Source organism: Diplotaxodon limnothrissa, linkage group LG4, assembly GCF_057381915.1.
Source record: "Diplotaxodon limnothrissa isolate DT_005_m linkage group LG4, D_limnothrissa_male_GT1.1, whole genome shotgun sequence".
NCBI lineage: Eukaryota > Metazoa > Chordata > Actinopteri > Cichliformes > Cichlidae > Diplotaxodon > Diplotaxodon limnothrissa.
Window position 1 is genome coordinate 6,080,367 of NC_140599.1, and position 25,520 is coordinate 6,105,886.

The 25,520-nt window shown below is 41.9% G+C and overlaps 2 protein-coding genes across 2 annotated transcripts; both read right to left on the bottom strand.

Annotated features, from left to right (window-relative positions):
• Nucleotides 1–18,313, bottom strand: carm1 (coactivator-associated arginine methyltransferase 1). The gene is made up of 16 exons (XM_085351324.1): nt 18,142–18,313; nt 12,086–12,211; nt 9,732–9,838; nt 9,126–9,230; nt 8,894–9,004; nt 8,446–8,623; nt 8,121–8,211; nt 7,238–7,319; nt 6,992–7,077; nt 6,824–6,913; nt 6,590–6,727; nt 6,270–6,359; nt 6,040–6,152; nt 4,780–4,857; nt 4,307–4,375; nt 1–4,220 (listed from the first exon to the last, which is right to left on the bottom strand). The coding sequence occupies exons 1-16, from the start codon at nt 18,281–18,283 to the stop codon at nt 4,081–4,083; spliced, it is 1,746 nt and encodes a 581-aa protein (XP_085207450.1). The 5' UTR covers nt 18,284–18,313; the 3' UTR covers nt 1–4,080.
• A 1,629-nt stretch (nt 18,314–19,942) lies between these two features.
• On the bottom strand, nt 19,943–23,104 carry LOC146633123 (guanine nucleotide-binding protein G(I)/G(S)/G(O) subunit gamma-5). The gene is made up of 3 exons (XM_085352008.1): nt 23,005–23,104; nt 21,217–21,343; nt 19,943–21,094 (listed from the first exon to the last, which is right to left on the bottom strand). Exons 1-2 carry the CDS (start codon nt 23,095–23,097, stop codon nt 21,218–21,220), a joined length of 219 nt encoding a protein of 72 aa, XP_085208134.1. The 5' UTR covers nt 23,098–23,104; the 3' UTR covers nt 19,943–21,094; nt 21,217.
• Between the last annotated feature and the right edge of the window lie 2,416 nt (nt 23,105–25,520).

The window sequence follows — 25,520 nt, forward strand, 5'->3', positions numbered from 1 at the left end:
GACGCAGCACTGATGACTAATTAGCAACTGCTAGCATACTAGCACCAGGATGGTTGTGACAGAAAGATTTCCTGTGGTGTCCCAGGAGTTCATGGGCCGAGTCACTTATTTGGGGTCAGTGAATAAAAACAGTCTGTTTTGTAAATCTTGGCCACAACATGTTTTTAAATGGAGGATTTCCTGTGGCATTAAACTACAAGCTCATTGGCTAATGACTCAATCAAGCGATGCACCTTCACAGTTAGACCCGCCCTTCTTCACGTATGATTTTGTACACACTCGACTGCACAGGTGGAAATATCGAGGCCTTTATGACATGACAGCTATGTTTTTAACACCCACAGACAATATAAATGTTTAAAATAGCTTAACCAATAAGAGTCCCCCCATTATTTCTTTTGTAAATAATACTCATCATCATGGATAAACTGCATTTTCTTTGCCAATTATCATCAATTAGGACCAATAATATTCAGCTTTCGCCCGACCACTTTCAGACCACAGTATCAGCAGATATCATTGGAAGTACCTCGAAGTTGTCTTCAGCATTACCTCCTGACCCCTTTTCAAATTAAGTAGCAGTGACATTGCCCGTTTTTAAACAGGGAAATTATGAAGACAGAGCCATATCAGCAATCTTATGGTTGTTCCTGAAAGCAAGCCAGAATATACTATTCTTAAGTCATGATTCTATGATCAGTTACTTTTTATATTCTATTCTGTTACCAATTTGCCTTGGATATTAGTCGTTTCCATGCGTTGCTCCATAATAGATGCCTCATGGCGTCATTTAAAGGTTTAAAGGGTGCCTACTGGGACATCAGTGACTAATGTACCCATAAAGCAGGAATCACTTAGCAGTCTTAAGCACAGTGGCTTCTTTTAACTGTGTCTGGAGCAGACGAGTCAATGTCAGACAGTGAGAAAGGTGTTATTACTAGTTGGTGAACACAAATGAGAGAACATGACAGTGAGTCTTCCTCATACACTTCCATGGTCAAAGTGGATGCCACTATGACTACACAGAGCAATGAATCCATGACAGAAGAGACATGATGGCTATAGAGCAGCTACAACATGGTAAACATCTGTTGTATCCACAGTCTATTTAACAAATTAAAGTACTACAACACCTGACTCCAGGATGGTTTTGAAACATTTCCACAACATTTAATTTGCGCTTTTTTCCTTGTTTGCTTTTTTTGTGAAATAAAGAAAAAATATATATCAAGAAAACAAAAAAAGTTATTCCTACAAACAGACATTTTTCCCCCCTCAGCACTCCTACTAACTCAAATTCCAATAGTTGTGACACTGGAAGCAATGCATAAATGTGTCAGTCTTTCTTTCCTTGACTGATAAAAAGGGGGTGTGGGCAGGGGTGTGTGTGTTGGGGCAATGATATGTTGGAGGTCATACACATTGAACAGACGAGGAGAGAGGCGTACCGGCCCCTTCTCCCTCGCCTTGTCATTGAAGTCTACTTGTGACAGTCTCACAGTCTCAAAGGGAGGTTGGGAGGAGCGTCAGGCAAAGGAAACAAAGATGTAAACTAGGACGTTGCCGGTCCGGCACAGCTTTTCTTTTCCCGCTAGCCAGCTGGGTGCATCCTGGGTCATTGGTCTTTACTGGTTCATTCTCCAAATCTTCCTCCAACTGCACCAAAGCAATCTGGCTCAACAAATGCCTGACTGGCAAGAAGCTGCTGCAATTTATTCTGATTTTTAAAAAAAACCTTCTGGGTGCAGAAAACATGAGCAGCAGCAGAAAGTGCATTTCATATTTTAGGCTGACAGGGCTGAAATGTTCTAGCTTCTCTCTGACTGTGCGATCAGTCACCTTCCATGTTGGGTACAAGAAACAATCAAATCTTCCACAAGTCCCTAAAGAGACATGGCAAGCAGCTAGCAGCTATTTGGCAACCACAGACCAACAAAAGCCAAAATTTGGTGGCAGCCAAAAATAACTCTAACAAGAATAAAGCTGACTACTATGACAGGGCCGTAATTACAGATCGATGTGGATGAGTGAACTGCTGTAAGTTTATCATCTCCTGACCATCTATTACTACTACCACCACTGTAAGTGTCGTACAGTTCACGCACTGATCAGAAACCCTTTCATATCGAGCTGGAGCCGTTTACAGTGGTGACAAACATGTTCATCTGGAATGGGAAGAACCCTACAGGATCAAACAGGTCATCAGCTCAAATACAGATTTGCCTTAAAACTCTGATTTAAAAACATGAATTTCAATGTGTGAACTTCATGCTAAATTCAGTTGTATAACACGAAATAAAGACTGGACCAAAAAAAAAATCTTCCTGCAACTCCTCTAATGGTGTCTTGTTGAATTTTTGTATTCACTTTGGACGGTGGCAATGCCACAATGAAGACAGAGCTGGAAATGTCCTGTGCAGACACAGCATCCTACTGCTGCTCGTCAAAGCATCCGATTCCTCAAGTTTTATTTTCCTGTGATTTTCCTCAAGATATTAAATCCATCTAAGACACCTACTGTTTTTAGAAGGTGTGAGTCGGTAATCTGAACAGTTCTACTGCTTCTTAATATGAAAAACAGGAAGTAGAATAAAGTGGTATTATGCAAAGATGAGGTAAGTTAGCATCCCAACTTATCCCATCTGCAACACCAATATTTCAGCTACTCATTCTTTCAGAGTCCATGGGTAAGTAGGACTCTAACCCTAACAGCACGCACAGCCACACTGAATGGCACACAGGAGCATTTACTGAAAAGCCCCAACCATTCAGTCGCTCTTTTCCATTAACCCGAGGGCATCTTCAAGTTTCCTGTTCAGATATTAACCACAGTGAGTCATCTTATAAGGCCTAGTAACATTTACGCATCACTTATATCATCACACAAGTCTCAGTGTAGTCACATTTACTGATAGAAACACACACGGTTACAACTCTGAACGTCCTAAACAGCAGCGCGCACACAAAAAGGAGACTCGCTTCTGACTGACAACAGCAGAGACCCAAACATTTAGAAATGGGGTCAAATTCCACCAGAATTAGTGCTGGCTACACGTGCGGGCAACGCTGTGTACATATTGTGGATTTGTCTGAATAAGACGCTGAACAACATTAACGGAAAGGTAACCTGTCTGAATTGGAGAATGCCATCATTTTAAAAGACTGGGGATGTCAACAAACAGCAACTTATAGCAGACACTGAGACGCTCCGTTATCATGACTCAGCATGGAAGGTGATAGAGCAACACCAATGCTTCCAAGCAGAACTCTGAGGGTCAGCCTGTCCAAGCCACGAAAAAAACAAAACAACAAAACACAAAAAAAATATTTCTACTCCTCTGGGTGCCAAGACTTGTAGATGGCTTCAGTTTGTGATCCATCCTCCTCCGCCTAAACCCAAACTGCATGAGTAGGAGTAAGCAAGATGCCATTTGTTTAATGATTTGAGGGGGCTGTTTCATTCGGCACAGCTCAGTCTCTGGGGAAGTGTGGAGGGAACATGGCTGGATCCAGTATGAAAATCTAAGGTGGCACCTGTAGAGACGCAGTGATGATGATCATGATAACAGTGTCCTACTGCACAAGTGAAAAGCTTCAGCATCACTGGTGAGGAAGTGTGGAGAACCACGGGAGCGGACCGATGTTGGTATCTGACAACAAGCGGATTCTTGAGGAAAGACAAACACTCGCAGGGTCATGACATCTAAATAATGAGCTATAAAGAGAAAATAAGGGAGGTGGAGGGATTGAAATACATATCGAAGGAGGGTGGAAACCCAGGGAGGTCAGATGATAAACTGCTGTGCATCTCAGATGATACAGTCCCAGTGAGGGAGGGGGAAAAGGAAGGCTTCGGCTTTCGGAAAGACAAGAGTCTGGACGGAAACGAGAGTTTTCAACGGTTCATCTAGCGATGATTCAACAGAGCAGAAAGAGGGTGTCGAACAAAAAGGAATCTCCAGCACAGAGCTGGTTTTGGTATACTGGTTTTGGCTGCAGTTGGTGATCAATCTGGGTTGGGGAGGGGAAGGGGGATTCTTCTCATGCGGGGGCATAGGAGGTCTTTGCGAGGTCTTCGTCTTAACTGCCATAATGCATGGTGTTGCTAGGGATGACCATAGGTGAGGCCATGGAGATGGCAGCGCCCCCCATGGTGAACTGGTTGGTGACAGGATAGTAAGTACCGCTGCTACTGGGGCCGGACTGACCCGTAGTGGCTCCTGAATTGGAAACAAAGCATAACAGTCAACGTTCACACTGAGAAGACTTGGACAGTAAACTTGTGTTTGTGGACCAGTGGGCTTACCCTGGACAATTCCTGTGCTCATGATTGAGCCCATCCTGGAGTGGGTATGATTTACAATCCCTGTGTTCACTGTGACCAATCAGAGATGAAAGCACTGTTAAAACCAAGTAGCATCGGGAGTGACAAACCATTTCACCAGAGCAATAAACGCATGCCACATCAGCTGCTTTACAAAAATCTGCAGTAATTTGGGTCCCATCACAGACTATAAGCTGTATTCTGATGTAAACATCAGAAATATCACTAAAATCAAAAGCTAAACTATAACTGAGTACTTTCAAACGTTTTCAAACTAAAAGCCCTTTGATGTTGCTCAGAGGAGCCGAAACAACAGAGTGGGGTTAAAAAAATAAATTAAAAAAACAGCATTAAAAGAGTTAAGTGTGATTTGATGAGCTTGAATGTCAGTGTTTTGAGGACTAAAGATGCACTCCAGTAACAGTAAAATGATGATTTTCAGATGAGATTCATACCCAGGGGGATGAGGTTGTTGTGAGACACTGACGGGCCGCTGCCGATGACTGTGCTGAGGTCATAAGCTGCGGGCATCCCTGAAGAAAGAGGCAGCAAAGAAACCCAAAAAACAGCATTTACTATAAACCGTCAAAAAAAAACAAACAAAAAAAACACTCTTTGGGGTTGGTTCCTGAACACATCCAGAGTGGAAGTGATCTTAAAATGTGATGCCGGAGTTGGTAAGCAGTTAGTGATGCACCATGGCAGGAAGTCCTTCTACTGCAGGGCCGCACTGTACATTTGGAAGTTTAACTTTTCAGACAGGATGTTGTTGCTGTTCATTCCTCATAAATATTTTAGAACAAACTGTTTTAAACTAACATTCAACCTTTAAAAACAAACAAACAGTCTATTAGCATATGTTGCTAGTTTAGCTGTAACCTAGCATTTCCTCTTGTAGCTGCACAGTTACAGCTGGAAAAGCTGGTGCTGACTACAAGGCGTAACTCTGGACTTCAATCTAGCTCCAGGGCAAAGTGAGTCACACCTGGCTATGTCCATCATTATATACAGTCTTCTTCCCAGGTTCTCAGAAACTTGAGCTAATAAAGCTATAGAATAGATGTGCATGAAATTTCAGGCATGTGTACTATAATAAATTCATGCAGACTGGTTTTTACACTGGCTCATGTTTGAACTGATTTAGTCTTTCCTGTTTCTACATTGGAGTTTTGCTACTAAAGCGGACGTTTGTGGAACCGCTTCACTTACTTCCAAGAAGCCCAGAGAAGAGGACAAATCTGAAGAACCGCTGCAGCTACACTACTATACAGAACAACTTCATCGCTTGACCATCGTGTTTCAGCTGCTGGTCTTCATCGCTGTCATCATGATTAGTGAGCACCATCCAATGCATTTAATTCTCAGTCCTGCTTTGTTCTAACAGGTAACTATATTTGTTGTTCTTTGGTCTCTGTGTGGCAGCACGGTGGTCTTTCTGTTTGCAGTTTGTTCTCCCCGTGTTCGCGTGGTTTCTCTCTGGCTTCCTCCCACAGTCCAAAGATATGCAGTTAATGGGGTTAGGTTAATTGGCCTAAATTGCCCAGGTGTGCCTGTGAGTGCGAGTGATTGTCTGTCTCTCTGTATTAGCCCTGCGACAGACTACCTGTCCAGGGTGTACTCTGCCTCTGCTCTAAGACAGCTGGGATATGGAGAATGGACATACCACGCCATGTCTGAAGTATTTACTTAATCTAGCAGTGTCTGAGTGTGTTCACCTGATACAGCCATCCCCTGACTCATGTTGTAGGCTGCCCCTGTGTTCCACATGTTCTCAGACGGGGAGGTGTAGTGTGAGCCAGGAGGGGGGTTGGGGGTAGTGCCTGTGTACCTGCACATAGATAAAAATAGATATAAGAAGTTAGAGAAGACTGTTCACCGACACCAGACACTGTGTCAATAGTGCAAAGCAGATTGGCTGTGTTTGCTGTGGTCAGGATAAACTCACCTGAAAAAGGGGTTCTTCAAGTCCAGGAGGTTGCTGGACTTTGATCCTGTCTGGTCCACCTGGGCAACAATACTGATGTCGTAGCTTTGTCTGTTAAGAAGTAAATATTGAGACTAATTATCATCAGAATAACATGATTAGCATGCAAGCAAGGTTCCTGGAGTGGCCACTTAAGGCACGCTCCCATGTTGATGCCCAACTTCAGCTAGGAAATGAACAGGTTTCCAAAACACGACAACAGGGTTTGCTGTGACGTCAAAGCTTATGCTACAGATTTGGGTGAATGAAACTGTAGTTTTCTTGCATTAATTCTAACATACCTCTTGTTGGCCACCAGCAGCGCAGTGCCGGACAAAGTGTCCCCAGCCTTGGTGAAAAGAGGAGACTGCAGGAGACAGCGCACCTGGTACCAGTGAGTGAGAGGCTCTGTGGGTGCTGTGGATAGCCACACTGTCATCCTACAGGAACACAAATAGATTGATGTTTAAGGACAAATCTGGCGCACGTCAAAACTTCTTTAGCTTCAACACACTCACGCAGACTTCCTGACTTACACTGATCCAATAAAAGCCACGTCAAACCAGAAAGCCAGGCCGTGCACCAGGCCCGAATGCATCATGTGGAACTTAAAGGGAATCTCTATCCTGAAAGCAAAACCATTTATCATTTATTAGTAGACACTCCTAAAGTAATCACAGACACACATTAAACTGGACACACACCTGTAAAGATCCTCTTCTTTGGCCTCCAGGAAGTTGACTGTGTATTTGACTGACTTGGCCATCAGAATACGGATATCAAACGTGTCCTGTGGGGGGAAAGAAATCTGCTTTCACACAACTCTAATTTCTACAAAACACTGCGCCCACAAAAAGCCAATTAAGAAGTCGATATTACCGTCAGATCGCTTTGCTCGTTTGTTCAATTCTGATCTTAAAATCCTGCACATGCATGCATGCATTACTTACCACAATTGGCTGGCGGAAATACTCGTCCACTGCTGCCCCCCGCAGGGCAGAGAGGTCTACACCGTGGAAGGAGGGCTGGTACCTGAGGGGACAGGAAGAAGTGTAGATTCCCACTTTTAGATTGCTTGATTCCTGCCTCAGCAATAAAAATGGCTCACCAACACACTTGACCCTGCAGGAGTCTTAGTGTATTTTAAAATGAAGCTGAATTCTGAGTCATAAAAAGCACACGCACCAATGCACATGCCAATGAATGTAAGTAAACAAGAGCAATAAAAATCAAATCATTAGCTCATTTTGGGCAGAGAGTACTCCTGCAAGCCCAACATGACATCATCATTTAAAAAACAAAATCAACAACAAAAACCAAGTACATTTTGTATTTAGGGACACACCTCTCCAAGGATCTACTGCTTCTTAAACAGCCGAAACCGGTTTGACGTCAACTCGACAACATTAGCATCGACTCTGATTGCGTCCTACACTCACTCGTGCCTACTGTTATCACGCTAGTTTGCATGACTCATACCTCTGAGTGCGATAAACACCTTTGCACGCTGCTGAAGCACCAACTCCCTCGCTGATGCAAACGGTCAAACTAGCCCCGAAAAGATGATTAAGATTTCGAACGTAATGACCAACATTTTGAACAATACTCCGCTCTCATAACAGAAACAAATGAATAGTTAAACTGCCAGCAGAGAAGAAAGAAGAAAACTGCCTTTACTTGGAGCTCAGATGCATGAAGGAGTTTCTCAATTTGATAAGGCATTAAAAAGACATTCATGCATAGAAAAGCTTTCTAACCAAATGAATCCGATGAAGAAAACAATGACGCTGACCCAGAGAACCTCCTTCGTTCCCTCCCTCGTTCTGTTCTTACCAGAAGTTGGCTTTGGTGAACTGCTCCATGTACAGCTGCTCATCTGTGAAGGGGGCCAGGTGGACATCTCCAATAGTGGGGAACATTTTACCTGAAACACCCGCACCGATGAAGACAGTAAGCAAAACTCGTGTTCACGTATCTTCCACCACAGTGCAAGATTCTTCTAAACTGACATCAAATGATTTGGAACACCAAAGCCTGTGGATATCTGACAACATGCAGAACTCGCCAGAAGCAGCTACTGTCACTAATCTGTGGCTGTCTGCAGTCTCAGCCTCCATTCTAACATTTCAAGTACATCTCTTGTTCTTCCAAGACTCACCATTAGGTTTGAGGAACTTCTTAGCATGCAGGTAGCTCTCCAGCATGCGCTCATTGAACAGCATGTAACCCATGGGCTCTGAAATGATGATGTCAACTTGCTCCGGCAGCGTCACCTCCTCTACTTTGCCCGGAATGACGGCCACACGCTCCCCCAGACGGTTGCTGTTCACCAGCACCTGCAGCACAACACAACAAACACATCATCATTCAAAAAGCTGGATTTAGCTTGTCTGATCTAAAGTTAATGTGGACTGTCCAGACAGCCAGAGCTCACAGCTGTTACATTTTCAGCAACAGCGAGATTCCCACAGCTCAAACAACATCACCTGAATTTAAAACATTTAGTATAGTGTTTAGAATGGATCGTAAACAGTGAGAGGCTGTGCATCCAGTGAAAGCATAATCAGAGGTAGGTCACTGATCTCAGCATGAATCTGTGTGTGTACCTCGGCGTGCTGTGCCATGGTGCTGGCCTCTACAGCGTACACCTTCCTAGCTCCAGCTTGAGCTGCAAAGAAAGAGAGGATTCCCGAGCCACAACCCACATCCAGCACCACCTGGAGAAAAGACAGCACACAGTCACAGCTGCAGGACAACACTTTAGTCTGTACTTAATGTAAACCAGCTGTTTTCAAACATCTATCAGCCTTATCAAATAGCACATATTCAGCTCGCTACCTTGTCCTTAAAGTCAGTGTGGTTCTGGAGAATAGCCCGCTGGTAAGTCCCTGTCCGAACATAGTCCTGCATCATGTTCTGTTGCTGGGAGAGGTAGCCATAAAACTGCAGAAACACAAACACAAGCACGCTCATGAGTTTGGACTTTTGGCACTTTGACTTGAGCTCAATTTGCAGTTTTAAAAAAAGAGAAACAAAGTTAATCTTCTTTAAGTTTCTTAAAAAAAAGATAAGTAAATAAAAGGACCAGCTCAGACATAAAGCACCCAAGTTTGTGCTGGGATCTGTAAACAACCAAACCAAGCGGCTTCTCAACAGATGGATGCTTGCAGGTAGAAGTGCTACAGAGCCCTTTTAACTCCTCCTGGAGCTGACTTGCAGCTACTTTTAAACACAAAGTAGTTCAGATGGTGCCCAAAAAAACAGAAGCAGGCTTCATTCTGACTGAATATTCCTGTAATGAGCAGTCTATAAATACTCAGCCAAGAACAAAGTAAGCGTCATTACTGCAGTGTGTTTAAAAGGAAATGTGGATTCAAATTAGTCAGGAGATAATTCAAGAGTCCCAAAATTATGTGAGAGTGTGTGAGAGTGTGTGACAGTCACCTGGAAATACTGTACAGCAGAGGACTCCTCTGTTCTTTCACTGAAGACAGATTGCTCTCCAAGATGCCCACGACAGTTCTTCAGCACGTTATAAAAAGACTGAAAGTCTGAAGCGAAGCACAAACACACCGTAAGTTGGTTTTGTTGAGCTACACTGCAGTTTAATCCTTTTTCTCTTCCTGTGCTGTCAGCTGTAAACAGTTTGGTTTTCTGTCCTCTCGTGCTGGGAAACAATATTAAATCATGTGCAACAACTGCAGCTTAGGTGTAACAAATACATGATTAAATAATTAAGTAATTCAATATCACAGTTTTAAGATTTAAGTTCGCATTTCACAAGCATAGATCATTTTTTTAAACTGCCATGTCCCACATACCTTGGTGTGTGTCTGCATTAATCATGAGTGGGTCTACCTCCTCCTCAGTGCACACAGTATTAGCATTTTTAACACATATCATGGAAAATGCACCAATACTGATGCATCCAACAATCACAACATTTCCTTCTTTTTCTGCTTCATTTGTGCATTTAGACGACTTTTTGTTCAAGGTGAACACAGAAATCTCAATTAATCGCGCGCCTTGAGGCGGCTGTTGTGATTTGGCGCTATATAAATAAAATTGAATTAAATCTCAATTTATTCCCAAATAAAATAAAATTAATAAATAAACAAAAAGCACTTCATTTTTTCAGCATCTGTCAGCTTGATGGCAGTGGCTGCTATTTTTCCAATGTCATCAGATTTGTGGCAGTAGTGAGAAGGGGCATATGCACAGGCACACGTGAGCATGTGTGCGTCCAAACGGAGGTATAGAAATACATTAAATATAATCTTTGCCAACAGCACCCCGTTCATCTGAACATGTATCTGTCAGAGTATAGCCAATCACAAGCACAGATGAGTGTACTGCCTGTGGGAAAAATGTGAAGCTGTTAAATCCATAAAGCAGGTTGAAAGTAACAGCTGCTGACAACGCAGCCCTGTGTGAGTGTGTGCGTGTACATGTTTAGACAGCTTAGTGAGGACAGAAAATGGGCGTGCAGCTATATTAGTGGGGACCAACAGTCACTTATGGGGACAAACTGCCCTTCCCTGTGAGTTTGAAAACATTTTTGAGGCTCAAAATGTGGTTTTAGTGTCAGGGTTACAGTTAGGTTATGGTTACGTTTAGGCTGAGGGTTAGGACTAGGCATTCATTTTCATGGTTGGGGTTAAAGTAAGCAGCTAGGGAAAGCATGATGTCAATGAGATGTCCTCACTGAGATATAAAAACATGTATGTGTGTGTGTCTATAGTAGTATTATAAAAATGTGTGTTTTAAGCGTTTGACTAAGACTGATAAAGACCTCCAATATCAACAAAGATTAGCCTGTTTGAAGCGTGGAAAGAAACCTGGCAAAAATACTGACTAATTAAGTTAACTTGATATGAATATCGCAACGAATGAAATGTGGGACAATCGGATCTGATGAGTATTTCATTAAAAGGCATCTTTAGTTTTTATTCTTTCAGTTGCAGACTGGGGGGTGTTTAAGGGTTTGAGTAACAAATAAAAATAAAGAGAATCCAAACCAAGGCTTTGTCTACGTACACATCTGACATGAGGTCAGCAAGGACAGTATAGTTGTCCTGCTTTAGGATCATATATTAATGTTTACAGAAAAATATACTTGTTGTAAAACTGTTTGCAGAAAAAATAAATAAAACAGGGAATAAATTTGGGTGTAAGAATCTACACTTATGCTCATCAGAGAAACAGACACTCTCCTACACGCCCTGCAGAGGTCTGAGGAGCTTTCCAGGAATGGTGACACAATTTTCATTTAACAGATAAACAAACACTATTTTAACTAATAACACTCAAATGACTGCACTGCTCCTGAACACACCGTTGACTCAGTGCAAACTGTAAACAGTGTCCTGCAGGTGATAAAAGCAGGCTGTCATGAGATGAGTATTTGACTTTGTTGTTAACAAGCTGCACCACACCCCAGAAACAGCTCACCATCATCAGCTCCATAAAACTCCAGACACAAAAAACCCTTTCAGAGAGTTGACATATTCTTGGCTCCAAACTTGTATAAAATGCAACGTGTAACAGTCTTACTGTGGTGGGGTGAACGGTGCTTATATTGCACGTTTCTACTCTACTACAAGCTTCATTCACTTACTCACACTCACGCACTTTTTTTTCCTATTACTAAGCATTGCAGTGAGGACAGCTCAGGGTTCAGTATTGTGCCCGAGGACATTTTCACATGCCAACTGGAGCAGCCTGGGATCAACCTACCAACTTTCCAACTGGTAGACAACCCGCTGTACCTCCTGAGCCACAGCTGCCTGTGTGTTTACCTGTAGGTGAGGAGAACTGCAGCAGCACACTGTTACAGCCCAATGTGATGATGAATGACTGCTTCCCCACGCGACTGCACTCGGTCTCCCTGGAAACCGAACATTTGAACACGCTCGCCTCGTCTCCTAGAAAGAAAGGGAGAGAGAACAGAAAGAGTTTATACTTATCTTTACCAAAATATAAACAAGCAGCGAGGTGATGCTGCTTAAACTCTGCTGGTGGTTAAAAGCAGCGAGGGCTGAGATCACAGCATGTGAGTGCCAGAGTGCTGAAGGAGGGTAGCAGAAGAAAGCACAATGACCACAGCTGATATCCCAAATGTCTCATGTTATTAATGACCAGGAGGCCTGTACCACATATCATCTGGGATAATACCAATGTAGATTTTTACGCTGTATAAATAAGTCCGATATGATTGCTATAACAATGGCATATATTTATGTTCCCTAGTGTGGCAATCACAGGCACGTCTGAGAGCAAGAGACATGTCAGTCTCTGACAACTTAGGAAGGTTATGAAGGAGGAGATGCTAGTAGTTGGATACGTGCCACCTAGATGTAAACAATGACTCCACCAAGTGTCTATGACATTTGTATACACCACATAAAAACAATCACAACAATAAGACAATATGTAGCACAATATGCATCTCAGGGATGATTTCGGGGACACCAATTTGTCAACCTGTGCGCAGCTCATGTTCACAAATTTGAAATAAAGGATTGTTCATCAAAAACAGGTCCAAACTAACGGGGACAATAGTCATTGTGGTGTTTAGGACAAGATTTGCTCTCTTACACCATTTAATGAAAGATTCAGGAACTGGACAGTGCTCATCCTCTCTATCGTATAAGAAGCCCACTAAAGCCAATCGAGAGGGCAGCAAAAATTCTCCTGCCACAGCTGATGAAAAGTCAACAAAGAAATAAATAAATCTTAGCACGACTCCTGATGAGTATGTACTACATGCAGCAAAGTTAATATAGCATCTTCCACCCCATGCTGTGTCACTGCTATTGCACTATAATGCTGGTGTTGGCACCTTGTCTCAGTAGGTTCACACTTAAAATGATTGGAAAAGGAGGATAGAAGAGACCTGGACACAGTGCAGTCTTAGTTTCCTTAGTCCGGCTCAAACAGGCTGCAAGAAGATCTCTGCAAGAGCTGAAATTTACTGATTTGCGTATATTTGTATGTGTACACAAAACAACCGGAACACAAGTCGGAACTACCTTGTTGACATCATTGTTAAAATGCAACGTTTTACCTGTATCCAACTGCTGGGTCTAAACTCAGACCCCGCTGTATCCAGGACTTATTCCCGTGAAAGAAAAACAAGGCAACAGCGATCGATCGTTTCACTTGCAAGGGAGGCCTCGTTGATGTCTACCACGAAATGCCCCCAAATCCGGCCTCCTCTCGCTGCCTTTTATTGAGAAACAGTTCACACAAAACACATCACAGCAAAGCAACGCCCACATGGTTCTAAGACAAGGCATTGTATGTATATGTGTGAACTTCTGTAAGAGAGTGTGTGTGTGTGTGTGTGTGTGTGTGTGTGTGTGTGTGTGTGTGTGTGTGTGTGTGTGTGTGTGTGTGTGTGTGTGTGTGTGTGTGTGTGAGAGACCTCCTGCTGACCAAAGGGTCATAAAAGCACAAGAAACAAATCTTCCAGACAGGGTGTATCTGCAATAAGACACTACAGCCCCCCACCCAGAACCTCGAGAATCTGGGAAGGGGGACAGTGGAATTCCTTTCATCAGAGTTGGCAAGCATAAAAAATGACAACATTTAACAATTCACTCTAACACCAACACTTTATTGACGATGTCTAAAGAGACTAGAAAAAAACAAAACTGAGACTAGCTCTCCTGGTTGCGTGTAGCCATCTGTGGGCTGATAAGGGAGGAAGTGTGAGCTTGAGCTGCCTTTGGTTTTGTTAACGTTATAGAGCTCTCAGGATGTGCTCCTAGATGCACAGGTTAAATTAACTGGTGCATCCTAAGAACACCCAATGATTTCTATTAAGAAATTCCTTCTGAGCTTTTGTTTCAGTTGTCAAAAAGTTGATTTTACTTACTCTTTACCACTGAGGTCAAAGTGGACGATAAAGGTGTTTCTAGAATATTGCTTTCTTGTTGCTGGGCTGGCATTCTGCCTCGGTCCATTTATAGTCTGTCTTTAGAGTTTATCAAGTGTCTGATAAAGGTGTGAAGACTCCTGTAATGTGTTTACTGTTACAGAGGAAATACACGACCAAGACAAAAAACTATTTTAAAAATCAGAACATACTCCATCAATATAGCAACATAATACGCTCATACTCTACTATAACTGACTAAAGTTCATTATGACCATTTTTCATTTCATTTATTTCATACTGAGAGCGCTTAGTCTTTTATTTTAGCCTCAGGGTACAGTCAGCCTGCACCCTCATGGGCCTCGAGTCAAAACATCAGACTGGAAGAGCCCAATACATTTCTTTCAGTTTCTCAGTCGTCTATCCTGTCAGGTAACTGAGCAGAACGAAAAGCAACTGCTTTGCTATGAAACAGTGGTTTAGTGCAATGGCATATTTTGCTCTTTGCAAGAATGAACGATTGCATGCTGACAACAGCAGAAAGGATACCAGGACACCGAAGCATAAACTTCTATTTTCTGAGGTTTCACATTCACATTTCATTATGAAAAACAGGCCATGTAATAAAAGTCAGGAGGAAGGAAAAAACTGTATAGGGAAGTTCCACAGAATCGTTTCTGTAAAAGTGCCCAATGCAAATATTCCTCCAGGGCCAAACAGCAGGCCCAGTGTGAACTCATAAAGCAGGCGGAGCTAATCTATTAAAGGATTGAGACCGACACTTCAGATTTAGAGACATGCATCTTCTGGGAGAAAAGCCAGCCAAGCATGTCGGTGAGTTCTCTTCTCAACCACTTAGACTACAAAACAAATGATAAGATACCTTTTTAAAAATGTGAGAAATTACCCGTCTCAGTACAAAGACAGATGATCCAGGCAGTCCACTGACCAACTGTAGGGGATCAATGGATCACAGTTCCTATATTGTGAACAAAAGTGTCGATTCTGATCATTTTTGAAATGTCACACATTCAGTCACCTGAAATTGAGGTGACGCAGTGCACTTGTGATGTCATTAAGGCTTTTTTTTTTTACGAGCTGGCTTCTGCTAGCCATGACCTACATCTTTACGATCCAGGCAACTTCCCATTAAATGACAACATAAGATAGCAAAGCCCATTTTCTACTAGTACCTACTCAACTACTGTCATTTTCTAGTACCACCTAATGAGTTTGGGGTCACACAGCAACATGACTGAAATTCCTGTGAAATCATTTGCATGTAACACAAACAAAGCAACAATGGACCACACCAAGGCGATGGTACACCTGCTGCTCAGTCTATGGCTTTGTGTCAGACCACAGTGTTGGTTGTTGTCCAGCCGTTTCCCTCATTGCCAGGTTTCAAAAATGGCGGTTTGATTTTTGTGAAGGAGTCACTCTCATGATGCCATTGACTGGCCAATCGGTTGACCCCGGCCGTGCAGGTAGTTGAAAGACAAAAAAAAGCAACTGCTACCCAATGCAAAAGTCGAGCCATGTAGGTACTAGTAGGAACAGCAATTTCAATAAGGCGGCCTCTGTTACATAAACATATGAAGGAGCTCAAGTTCTATAACTTTCACACCGTCCTGCTAACATTTCTCCACTGTTACCTTCATCAATTCAGTGAAAGAAATGAGCCTTCTGTTCTGACAATATCTGGAACTCGCACAAAATGATTGTGCGCAGCTGTCGTCTGTGAGCAGAATTAACGTTGCTTAGTTTTCACTAAGCTGCTTCCTCTCTAGGTCTCCTCTTACTGCCTCACCCACAGTGAGCCTGCACCTGCTCAGCTGTGATGAGTGTGATGATTGTTTATGGGGCTTTACGTCATGGATACATGAACCTGACTGGACAGGAAATGACAATACACAATATGCACATCACTGCATGGTCAGCCAGTCAGACTGCACATCCAGTGTCTATATCTATCTATCTATATTTTTTTTTCATCTATATGGACTTTCAGACTAGCATGAAAGTTAAAGGTTTCTAATTATGACATTTTAAATATATCATTTGAGACAGCAGTCTAAAAAAGTGCAATATTCTTATGTATTTCAGTAAAGCATGAACACTGGACACAGACCTCCCCTCTAAAACATCTTACAGGGATTGTAAGGCTTACTGCAGCACAAGAGACACTTCACTAACAAGTCCTCTGAAAAGTCTTTGGTTGTTCCCCTGTAATGGTGCATTCATGTGGTGCTAAAATTACAGGGAAAAATCTGCTTCACATCTCCAAAAACTGGCATGAATTCCTACCTAAGTCCAAAAAAAAAAACCCATCTTGGAAAGATTGTTGGAGTTTTGGTACAGGAGCTCCCGAGCTGTCACACACAAAGAGACGACAGATGTTTTATTAATGGTGCTAATGTGTGTATCAAATGACATTTTTATAACAATTAAGTGGTTATATTTCATTAGGCTTTTTCCATTATTTACTAATATTTAATATTTCCACATAGTGACCTGAATTTGTTATACGAGTTTGTTTTTGTAACGCTTTCCAAGTCAAAGACAAATCAAGTGCTTTTTACATTTAAACTTAAATCACGTGAACCCAGCAAAGAGGGCAGAAGACTTCACCATACAGGAAATCCAAGCATCGGAGGAGCACATGAGTGCAGGGTCTCCAGCAGAGACGAGCCTGCTGGAGAGGATTGGTAAAGCGCCCTTCTTTCCAACCAAACCCCCAGATGTCGTTCTTTCAAAGCTGGTAGACTTCAGACCTGGCCCATTAGTAATGTAAGTGACATCACTTGTGGAAATTTACTAGACTACACACAGCTCCGGAAAGGTCTGCGTTACCCACACAGCAATACTGCCCAACAATTTGAAACAGACTGTGTGTAAAATCAATGACATAAGTTATTTGCGGCAAACCTCGTTAGTTTGTATAACTTGTGTTCTCTGAAAATCATTTTTAGAAGAAAGCTCTACGGTCTGATATTATACACTGAAACCTGGGCGCAGAGTTGTGCTTCTCTTGAACTTGAGCGTGTGAAGCAGAAGGCGAGTCCAGCGCGGCCGTTTCTTTTCAGCGGGACATCCCATTCAACAGAAAAGCCGCGGAGGAGCGGAGCGGCTCTGCTGCTGCCTCCACACGGGAGGGAAGGAGGCGGCGGGACCCGGCTATTGTTCCAGCGAGAACAAAGATAAACGCATAAGTAATGAGGGCCCGGTTTCGTCTTGGCACCTTAAACATTACGAACTTATACCAGCACACAGAGTGCAAGTTTTACAAGGGAACGTGCTGATGGCTAAAATAAAGAGCAGCGATGACGGCGAGTCGTCCCAAGGATTACAACACATCGGAGCGGGTCAGGAATGATGCCCTCTGCTCTGGGCTCCAAAACAATCGGGAAGGCTAGTCCACGAGCTAAACACTCGAACCCGTCCATCGGGTGTCTCTAGACAACACAAAGTCTATTCGTTTACATATTAATATATTGAACATATTTGTGAGACAAAATACACGTTGGTGAGATAGGAGGGGGAAAACAGGGAGAAAACACAAAAAGCAAATGTGCGGGACGTTGGCGCATCACCGCTGAGGCCAGGCTAGTGGCATTGTTTAACTAGCATTAAAGTACACATTACTTAGCTACCCTGCTTACTGATGCGCTTAAGCTACGTTGCATGTGTTACGTTATACGTTTCCCGTGGTCTTCAAAGCACTGAACTCGTGCGAATGGCGAGAGCTTAAAGTTAGCAACATTAAAACACCTACGGGACGGTGATAAAACGGGGTTTTAAGAGCTTCCTCGTGACAAGCAGAAGGTGGCGACGTGGTCTCTCAAGATGCGTTAGCTTCTCGGCTACTAACGCTGGCAGTTTAGCCTGTAAGCATTAACGCTGCAATAGCATTAGCGGCGCGGCAGTTGAGTCAGGCCGACCATCTGCGGCAACTGCGGAAAAGGGTCAACTCACCATTGGAGAGATTGAGGAGGGCAGCATCTTGTGATGTCTTCACTTCTAACCGCAGCGGCTGCTGCTCTGAGTGCCGCTGTATATCTCCATTCGCGTCTCCAATGGAGAGAAGCCGCACGCCACGGAATACCGAGACCGCCATCTTCGCTCTGGAAGTAGAGACAGATCTGTGGCGCTCACATCCAACCAAGCACTGCTCTCTGCTGGAGGCACACTGGGCACCAACGCGATAAGCCTTTGCAACAGTGCCACCTGGCGGCTAGAAATGGGCATTGCGTAAACACCATCGCGCAATACGGCATGTGAAATCAAATTTTATCATGGAGATTAAAATATATCTATTATTGACGATTTAAAAAAAACAAACAAACCTTAAAAACCAAACGAAAACTGTACTTCTGCCCGACACCCACAGCTGGCTATTTGTTTTTAGGGTCTCTTTATCGCCATGTTACACAAGAGCAAACACGGTATCTCACCCCCCCTAACCACCATCGTCACCACCTGCACCCCCTCTCACTCACACACAGACACACGCCGTAATAGTAAAAACAAAACCTTTGATCAGCACCATAGAGATTAACCACAGACAGTAACACATTTTTCTAGCTCAGGTTATAAACTTACCAGCTTCTTCAACTAGACTAGTACAAGCTCAACACAGATTCAGCCCTACTAATATAATATAAAGACGACTGTAATGACTGTAAGCAGGCAACAGAGAGAAGCCCATTACCTGCAGGTGCTCTCCGACTGTATGGGGTCAGCGCACCACAAAACCACTGAGACTATCATTTCTAGTGGACCAGCTTCTAGATGTATTTGTGTGAGTGCATAGTTTCAACATATAAGAGAAGATAAGATAGAACTTTATTAATCCCTCGGGTGGATTCCTCTGGGAAATTCGGTAATATGAGTGGGCACAGTGTTTCATAATTAAATAACCCATCAGAACTTTATTTTTTAGGCTTTGCTCGAGACCAAAGTCCTGGCCTTGTACTTTATTTGAACATCACTTTTTTGCTTTGGCTTTCTAAACATGATGAACTCCCTGAAAAACAAATTGTTGCATTGTTGAGTTTAACCAATTCATGGGTATTTTCCAAAAATGACCAAGAGCAGGGGCAGGAATTACAAGTAATATACGTATTTCCCAGCATGCATCAGCACTGCAACATCAACACTTCTCAGAAAAGGCACTTATTTTTAATCAATGGAGCATGAACTGATTGCTCGAACATCCGAAATGCAGATTCTCAAGAAGAGCCTGCAACAAGAAAAATAAAGTTAGACTTTGGTTCAGAAGATAGAAGTGCAACTTAAACATACAGCGGAACTCTAATCCAATAATCCAGGTAAGTAAAACCCAGAGAGTTGATTCAGCTCATCTGGACACGTTTTCAGTGAGAGAAACGTGTCATCACTCATCTGAGTTTCAGCTTACTGCAGGTTTCCCCAACCTTCTAAACACTGCTGATGCACAGTGAGTGACACAGGCATCACAGGCTAACATGGAGCCACAGGCTCAGTTTTAGGCCTGTTAACGTCATGACCACCGATCAATGGCGACGAGTACTATTCATGATAGTGATTCATTAACTCTTGCGTCCGCTTCCCCATTTCCATGATAGCCATTAGCTTTTCACATCCTAAACACTGACCACTACATTATTAATAATGTATAAACATAGTACATCTTCATTTTTTGAAGATATCTTTTGTGCATTTTGTATTACATTTTTAAAAAACGGAGAAAGCAAACGGAAAGGAAACAAAGTACATACAGATTGTTAGGGTAATAATTTAATGTGATACATGCATAGTAGCAATTAAATGACAGTGCAAGCAACAGTAGGTGTAAAAAACACAAGGGCCCATATCTGGCACATTTCATTACACTGTAAATAAAGTCACCATAAAACATTTGCTGTTCTTTATGTTATGATATGAATTCAAATACATTTTAGAGAGAGCTTTCTGACACAAACTGATGGCTGGTCATTTGTGTAGTACGCTCCGTGTCCAATGAGCTTCATTTATGCTCAGTTAGTTCCTTCATATCTGAATTAACTCGTGGTCATTTTCAGTGGTAAAAATAGATGATTACAGACAGTCAGCTTCTGACTGATGATGGGAATACATGCGTTAAACTCAGTTGTTCAGAAATTGAGTTATATTGAATGTTTTCATCTAGTGCTTGAAAGAATTGACAAAAAATGAATATATAAATAAAGAAATAAAGATTAAAACGATTGTTTTACACCTGTTCTGGACATAGACTAAAGATAAATGGAGCCAGTGTGATGTTGCTCAGTGGGTTTGTTTGAAGTTATATTTGGATGAGAGTGTGACATGTTATTTACCAACACTAGCAGTTAGCTGCTCGTAGTGTTAAGTAACATAAAAAAAATATTTGAATAGTCTGAGTAAACACATTTATTTCTGTTTTAAAGCAAACTAAATGACATTTGGAGCCAAGTGGTCATTAGAGGAACTTCTGTTTCTTGATTTTTAAAGTCTAGACTCTAAACTCTAGAGTCTAGAGGTTGCTGCTTGATCCTGGGAAACATCTATAAATGGGAATAAACTGCTTAGGTTTGTATTTTAAGGTGTAATTTTCATGGGAATTTTTCTAGTCATGTTGTTTTCAGCTGTGTGAGTTTTCATCCAGTTTAATTCAGTTGTATTTTATTTATATAGTGCCAAATACAATTGCACATCCACTGATAATGACTGTTAAAAATGTTATTCCACAGGTCTTCAAAACAGAAATGCAGAATGCAGAAACACACAAATAATTAAAATAAGATTGGCTAAATGTTTCACCTGAAATCATTATCATTTAATCAACTCCCTCACTGACTAGGTCTTCGTTATCTTCAACAGTGGCGGCGCACATGACAGAAATCCACGTTAGAACAATGAGGAGACTGCCTGAATGCACTCTACGGATCTACAAAGAGAACAAGTAGATTTAGCTCAGAGGGATACATCTTTTGCTCTAATAAATAACAAGCTTATTGTTTAGCATTTCCAAAATTAAAAGAGCACAAATATATATATAAAAACTCATACCTCAGAGGAGGACACATGACTTGGGAGGCCGGAAAGGATTGTCACTGGAGGGCACCCCGGTGAGGAGAGGGTCTTTGTGGGCATTTTGCAAACAGAAGTTTTTCAGTTCTGCAGCAGCCTGAGAAACCTGAAAGCAAGTGTTAGTGTTAACTAATAAGTACTATAACTAAAAGAAGAGTGCTACAATAACTCCTCAGAAATATTCACAGTATGTGATGTGGAGTTTTGGTTGTTTTTGTTTTGTTGGCATATCCCAAATAGCACAGTAAACACAGTGGAGGCCGTGTCACAGTCTGGGGCTGGATTTATCTAATGGTGTTGAGAATCGTATCAAAACTAACAGAATTATGGACACAGAAAAGTAAAAACCAGACTTTGATTTATTATGTAGTACCACTTGTAAAGCGACTGATCAATGAGCCCAAACACACTGCCAACGCAGTAAAAAGGATAGCTAAATAAAACACACTCACACACACTGAAGCTATGTGGGATCATCCTGACAGAGAATGGAACAAAAACCAGCAAACATCCAAAGAAGAACTGTTTTTAGAAAATCTTGGAGAACCTTTCCTGAAGATTACTAATTAAAAAAAAGTACAGACTGTATTGAAGAATAGATGTGATCACATAAAATGTTGATTTTCAAGCTTGTCAGAATTTTACAAACTCTGATTTTGCATTATATAAAAGTGAAGTCCTAGCCAAATATAAATAAGTGAGAGGTGGCTCAGGACTTCTGCACAGTACTGTACATGCTGTCAATAGACATGGAATTGTCATTTCCTTTTCCAATAAATAGGTATTGCACACTTTACTAAGCATATCTGTTCAACTGCTTGTTAATGCAAATATCTAATCAGCCAATCACATGGCACTTGAGGTGCCATGTGATTGCAAAATGCATGTGTAATGCATTTTGGATGTTACACTTTGTGATTTTGCCCACATTTGTTTTGCTTATCAAAATATTTAAAAGTTAAAAAACACTGATGCCAGTTTCCATTGCATGAGCTTGAAAATCATCTGCAAGTTGTTTCTGACACAGTGTGAGGTCCTGTTTCATGTGGATTTCCTGTGAGCCCCTCAGCCTTGTGCTTGGTCCCCAATACCCCAGTTTAACATAGAAACCATAAGAAAATGTTGCAAAACTTACAAAACTAACATCACAAATTAAATTCTTCTGTGTGTGTTTTGGTTTTCGGACTGTAACAAATTACAAGAACTTGTCTGCTGAATGAAACTGTTGTGTGATTTCTTTTAATTCACCAAACACAGACACACTTGAAACTGGTCTGACTTCTGTTCTAAAATAAGTAGCCACCCAACAATCAGTCCAGTCACGCAGCACCACAATTAACAAAGCTGCCACTGTGTTTGCTCCTACAGAAAAGTCTGTTTTGCTACCATTTCCACTGCACACCAAGAGATGACACTGTGAATGGCTTTCAAAACACGCTAACATGGGAATGAATAAAATATAGGTTATTGCAGTGGTGTGCGTATCAGGTCGTTTGATGTCCTTTGTGAATGCAGGAATAAATAATTCAATAATTCATTTTAGTGAGTGTATAGGCTGTATACTTTTAACAAGAGCAAACACAGAACACTTATTGAAACACTGAAATAGCTTTTGAATTTTAATGTTCCCACTTTGACGCTAATTGACAGATTAATTAGCTGCGTCGGGCGCCACGTTAAACTTAGGTTGTGCTTCAGGGCGGGAGTCACGCGCAGGCAGCGGAGTAATAAAGTGTTGAGTTCAGCTGTGAAGCGAGGTGAGCTTACCTTTATCCGGCGGACGCTGGCCTCCAGACGAAGCTGTTTCACTGCCTTCTGAGCGATGACTAAACTGCTGTTGGCGGCGCTGTTGTTCGACATGATTGAATCCAAGTAACAGAGTGAGGGGGCAAGTAGACAACTGCACTTATGTTCCAAGTTTGGGCTGTAGGAAAGTACATCTTCCGGTCCAAGCTTTCAAAATAAAAATCCTGTTCGTGTTCATGACTGAAAAAGTATTTGGACCATTCAGTTAAAAAATATATATATATAATACTCCATTATAACACAGTAATAAACTTTCGTTTTCTGACAGTGTTACAAAGTTGCTGCTTCCATGACTAAATAAAACAAAAGAGTGAAATAAAATAAAAATAAAATGACTTTAGGCTCATGTAGGAAGTAAAGACAACACATCACAGAAATTGTAATACAAATTGTATAGAAAAGGTTTAATCTTTAAAAACACACTGTCATGGTCCTGGTTTGGTGACCCAGCCTTTGTGTTTAGCTCTTTAGTTCTGTGTCTTCGGCAGGACATGATCATAGTGCCACCAAGCTTCCCTGGGACACTGACAGAATGTGCTGGAAATTTCCCATTCGATGAGTCTTCTTCCTTACCCAACCAGTAGGTGTGATAGAGGGGTGTGGAGCTTACTCTGTGACATCCTCCAGATAGCTGCACAGCTGAAGCACCTGTTCACTTTCAGAGACTCCATGGGTTGACTTCCTTTCTGCTTATTTACGGTCAAGAAATGGTGCTTTATGGGGCTTCATGTAGCCCCTGAGGTAAGGTGAATAGAAACCCACTTGTGTTGCAGTCTTTCCTGCTGGCAGATGGCCTTTCCTAGTCATCCACCAGCCTTTCCCAGTTGTCACCTGTCCTTTTGAAGAGGTCACTGGTTTCCAAGAGTGCTCAGATTCTTTTACAGGCGTGATGTTTCTCCTGCTCTAAGCCTGTGCACTTGCTCTGCCAACAAGGGTCAGCTGCACGGTTGTCAGCTGCACGGTCATCAGCCGGAGGCTAAGAGCATTGGATGTTTTGCTCCCTATCTCAGTACATCTCCCAGTGGCGAGGCAGGGACACAGTTTGAAAACCATAAAATTGTATTTCTGCACTCACAAGGGGATTTCCTGTGAAAGTCACATGCAACAGGTCTTATGTAGCAATGAATCCAAATTTGAAAATTTTGGTGCAAATCATCCCAGTATTTGTATCGGGGCCATCAGTAGTGAGGTTCAGCAGTGATTGTCTTCTGTGCAAAACACAATGGAGGCTATGTCATAGTTTGGGGCTGAAATTTCAGCTAGTGGTGTTGGGGATCTTATCAAAATAGATGGAATTATGGTCACAGAAAACTGGCATCAGATTATGAGATAACATCCATTACCATTTGGAAAGCATATGATTAGCAACAGCCTAATTTTTAAACATGACAGTAATTTCAAACACATTCCCAGAGTAAACACAAAGTGCAGCACTCAGTCATGGACTGGCTCCTTCAGAACCTCGATATAAACATACTGAAGCAGTGTACGATCATCTTCATAGAGAACAAAACAAAAGCTTGACAACATTCAAAGAAAGGGCTTTGGAATATCTTTCAATGAGCCTGCAAAACTCCCAGAAAGTTGAGTCTGCTTATACACATGTAGTGTTTTTAGTGGGAGAAACATTTTGTCACTCATCTGAGTGACTTCTTCAGGTCATATTGACATTAGACTGCTTAAACAGAGAGCATGCATTGAAAAATAACTGAAAATCAGCATTTACTGACTTTCAAGCTCATTAGAATTGTGCAAACTCTGTTTTTGCCTTATATACTGTATTTCTATATAAACTGACACATTATCAATACATCACTGGACCTGAGGCTCGGGTTCTAGAGTGGGTGTAGCAATGTTTTGAATGCATCCATCAGAGTTTGAGTGTATTTGTGTGGGAATATTAGATAAAAGTGCTTGTGTATAGATAAAAATACTGAATGAATGCGTGTGTCAAAGTACTAAAAGAGATTTGCAGTAGAACCCACTTTGAGTGCTAAAACTGAGTAGAAAGGTGCTGTGTAAGTACCAGTCCGTTTACCTCTATCCTATTATCCTAGCAAAATATGACTCAATACTTTTGTACAGTACTGTACAACAAAGCACAAATTATTCTAATTAATTAATCTAACTAAACTAATTTCAAACGAAGGCTCTTAAATACTTGGTGCCTGATTTTTCACTAATTTGCCTCTTCCTAATCCTCACCATTATTATTTAACACGTGCTTCCTCTTCATACTATATAGATTTGTAGCTGGACTAAGTGCCTCTGAATGGAACTCTTTTTTCTTTTAGGTGCTCACGAAGTTTGAGGAAACAGCATTAGCCGGGTTAAACGCACCATTACGTGGTTTGCCAACTGACAGACGAAGAAAGCCAGCACGATGAGGTTGGTCAGCAGGTGGCGGTATAGCACCTCCAAACCCGTTGGATAAGTGCCAATAAACCCAAAGGAAGAAGAAGTTGAAATTGGTTCCG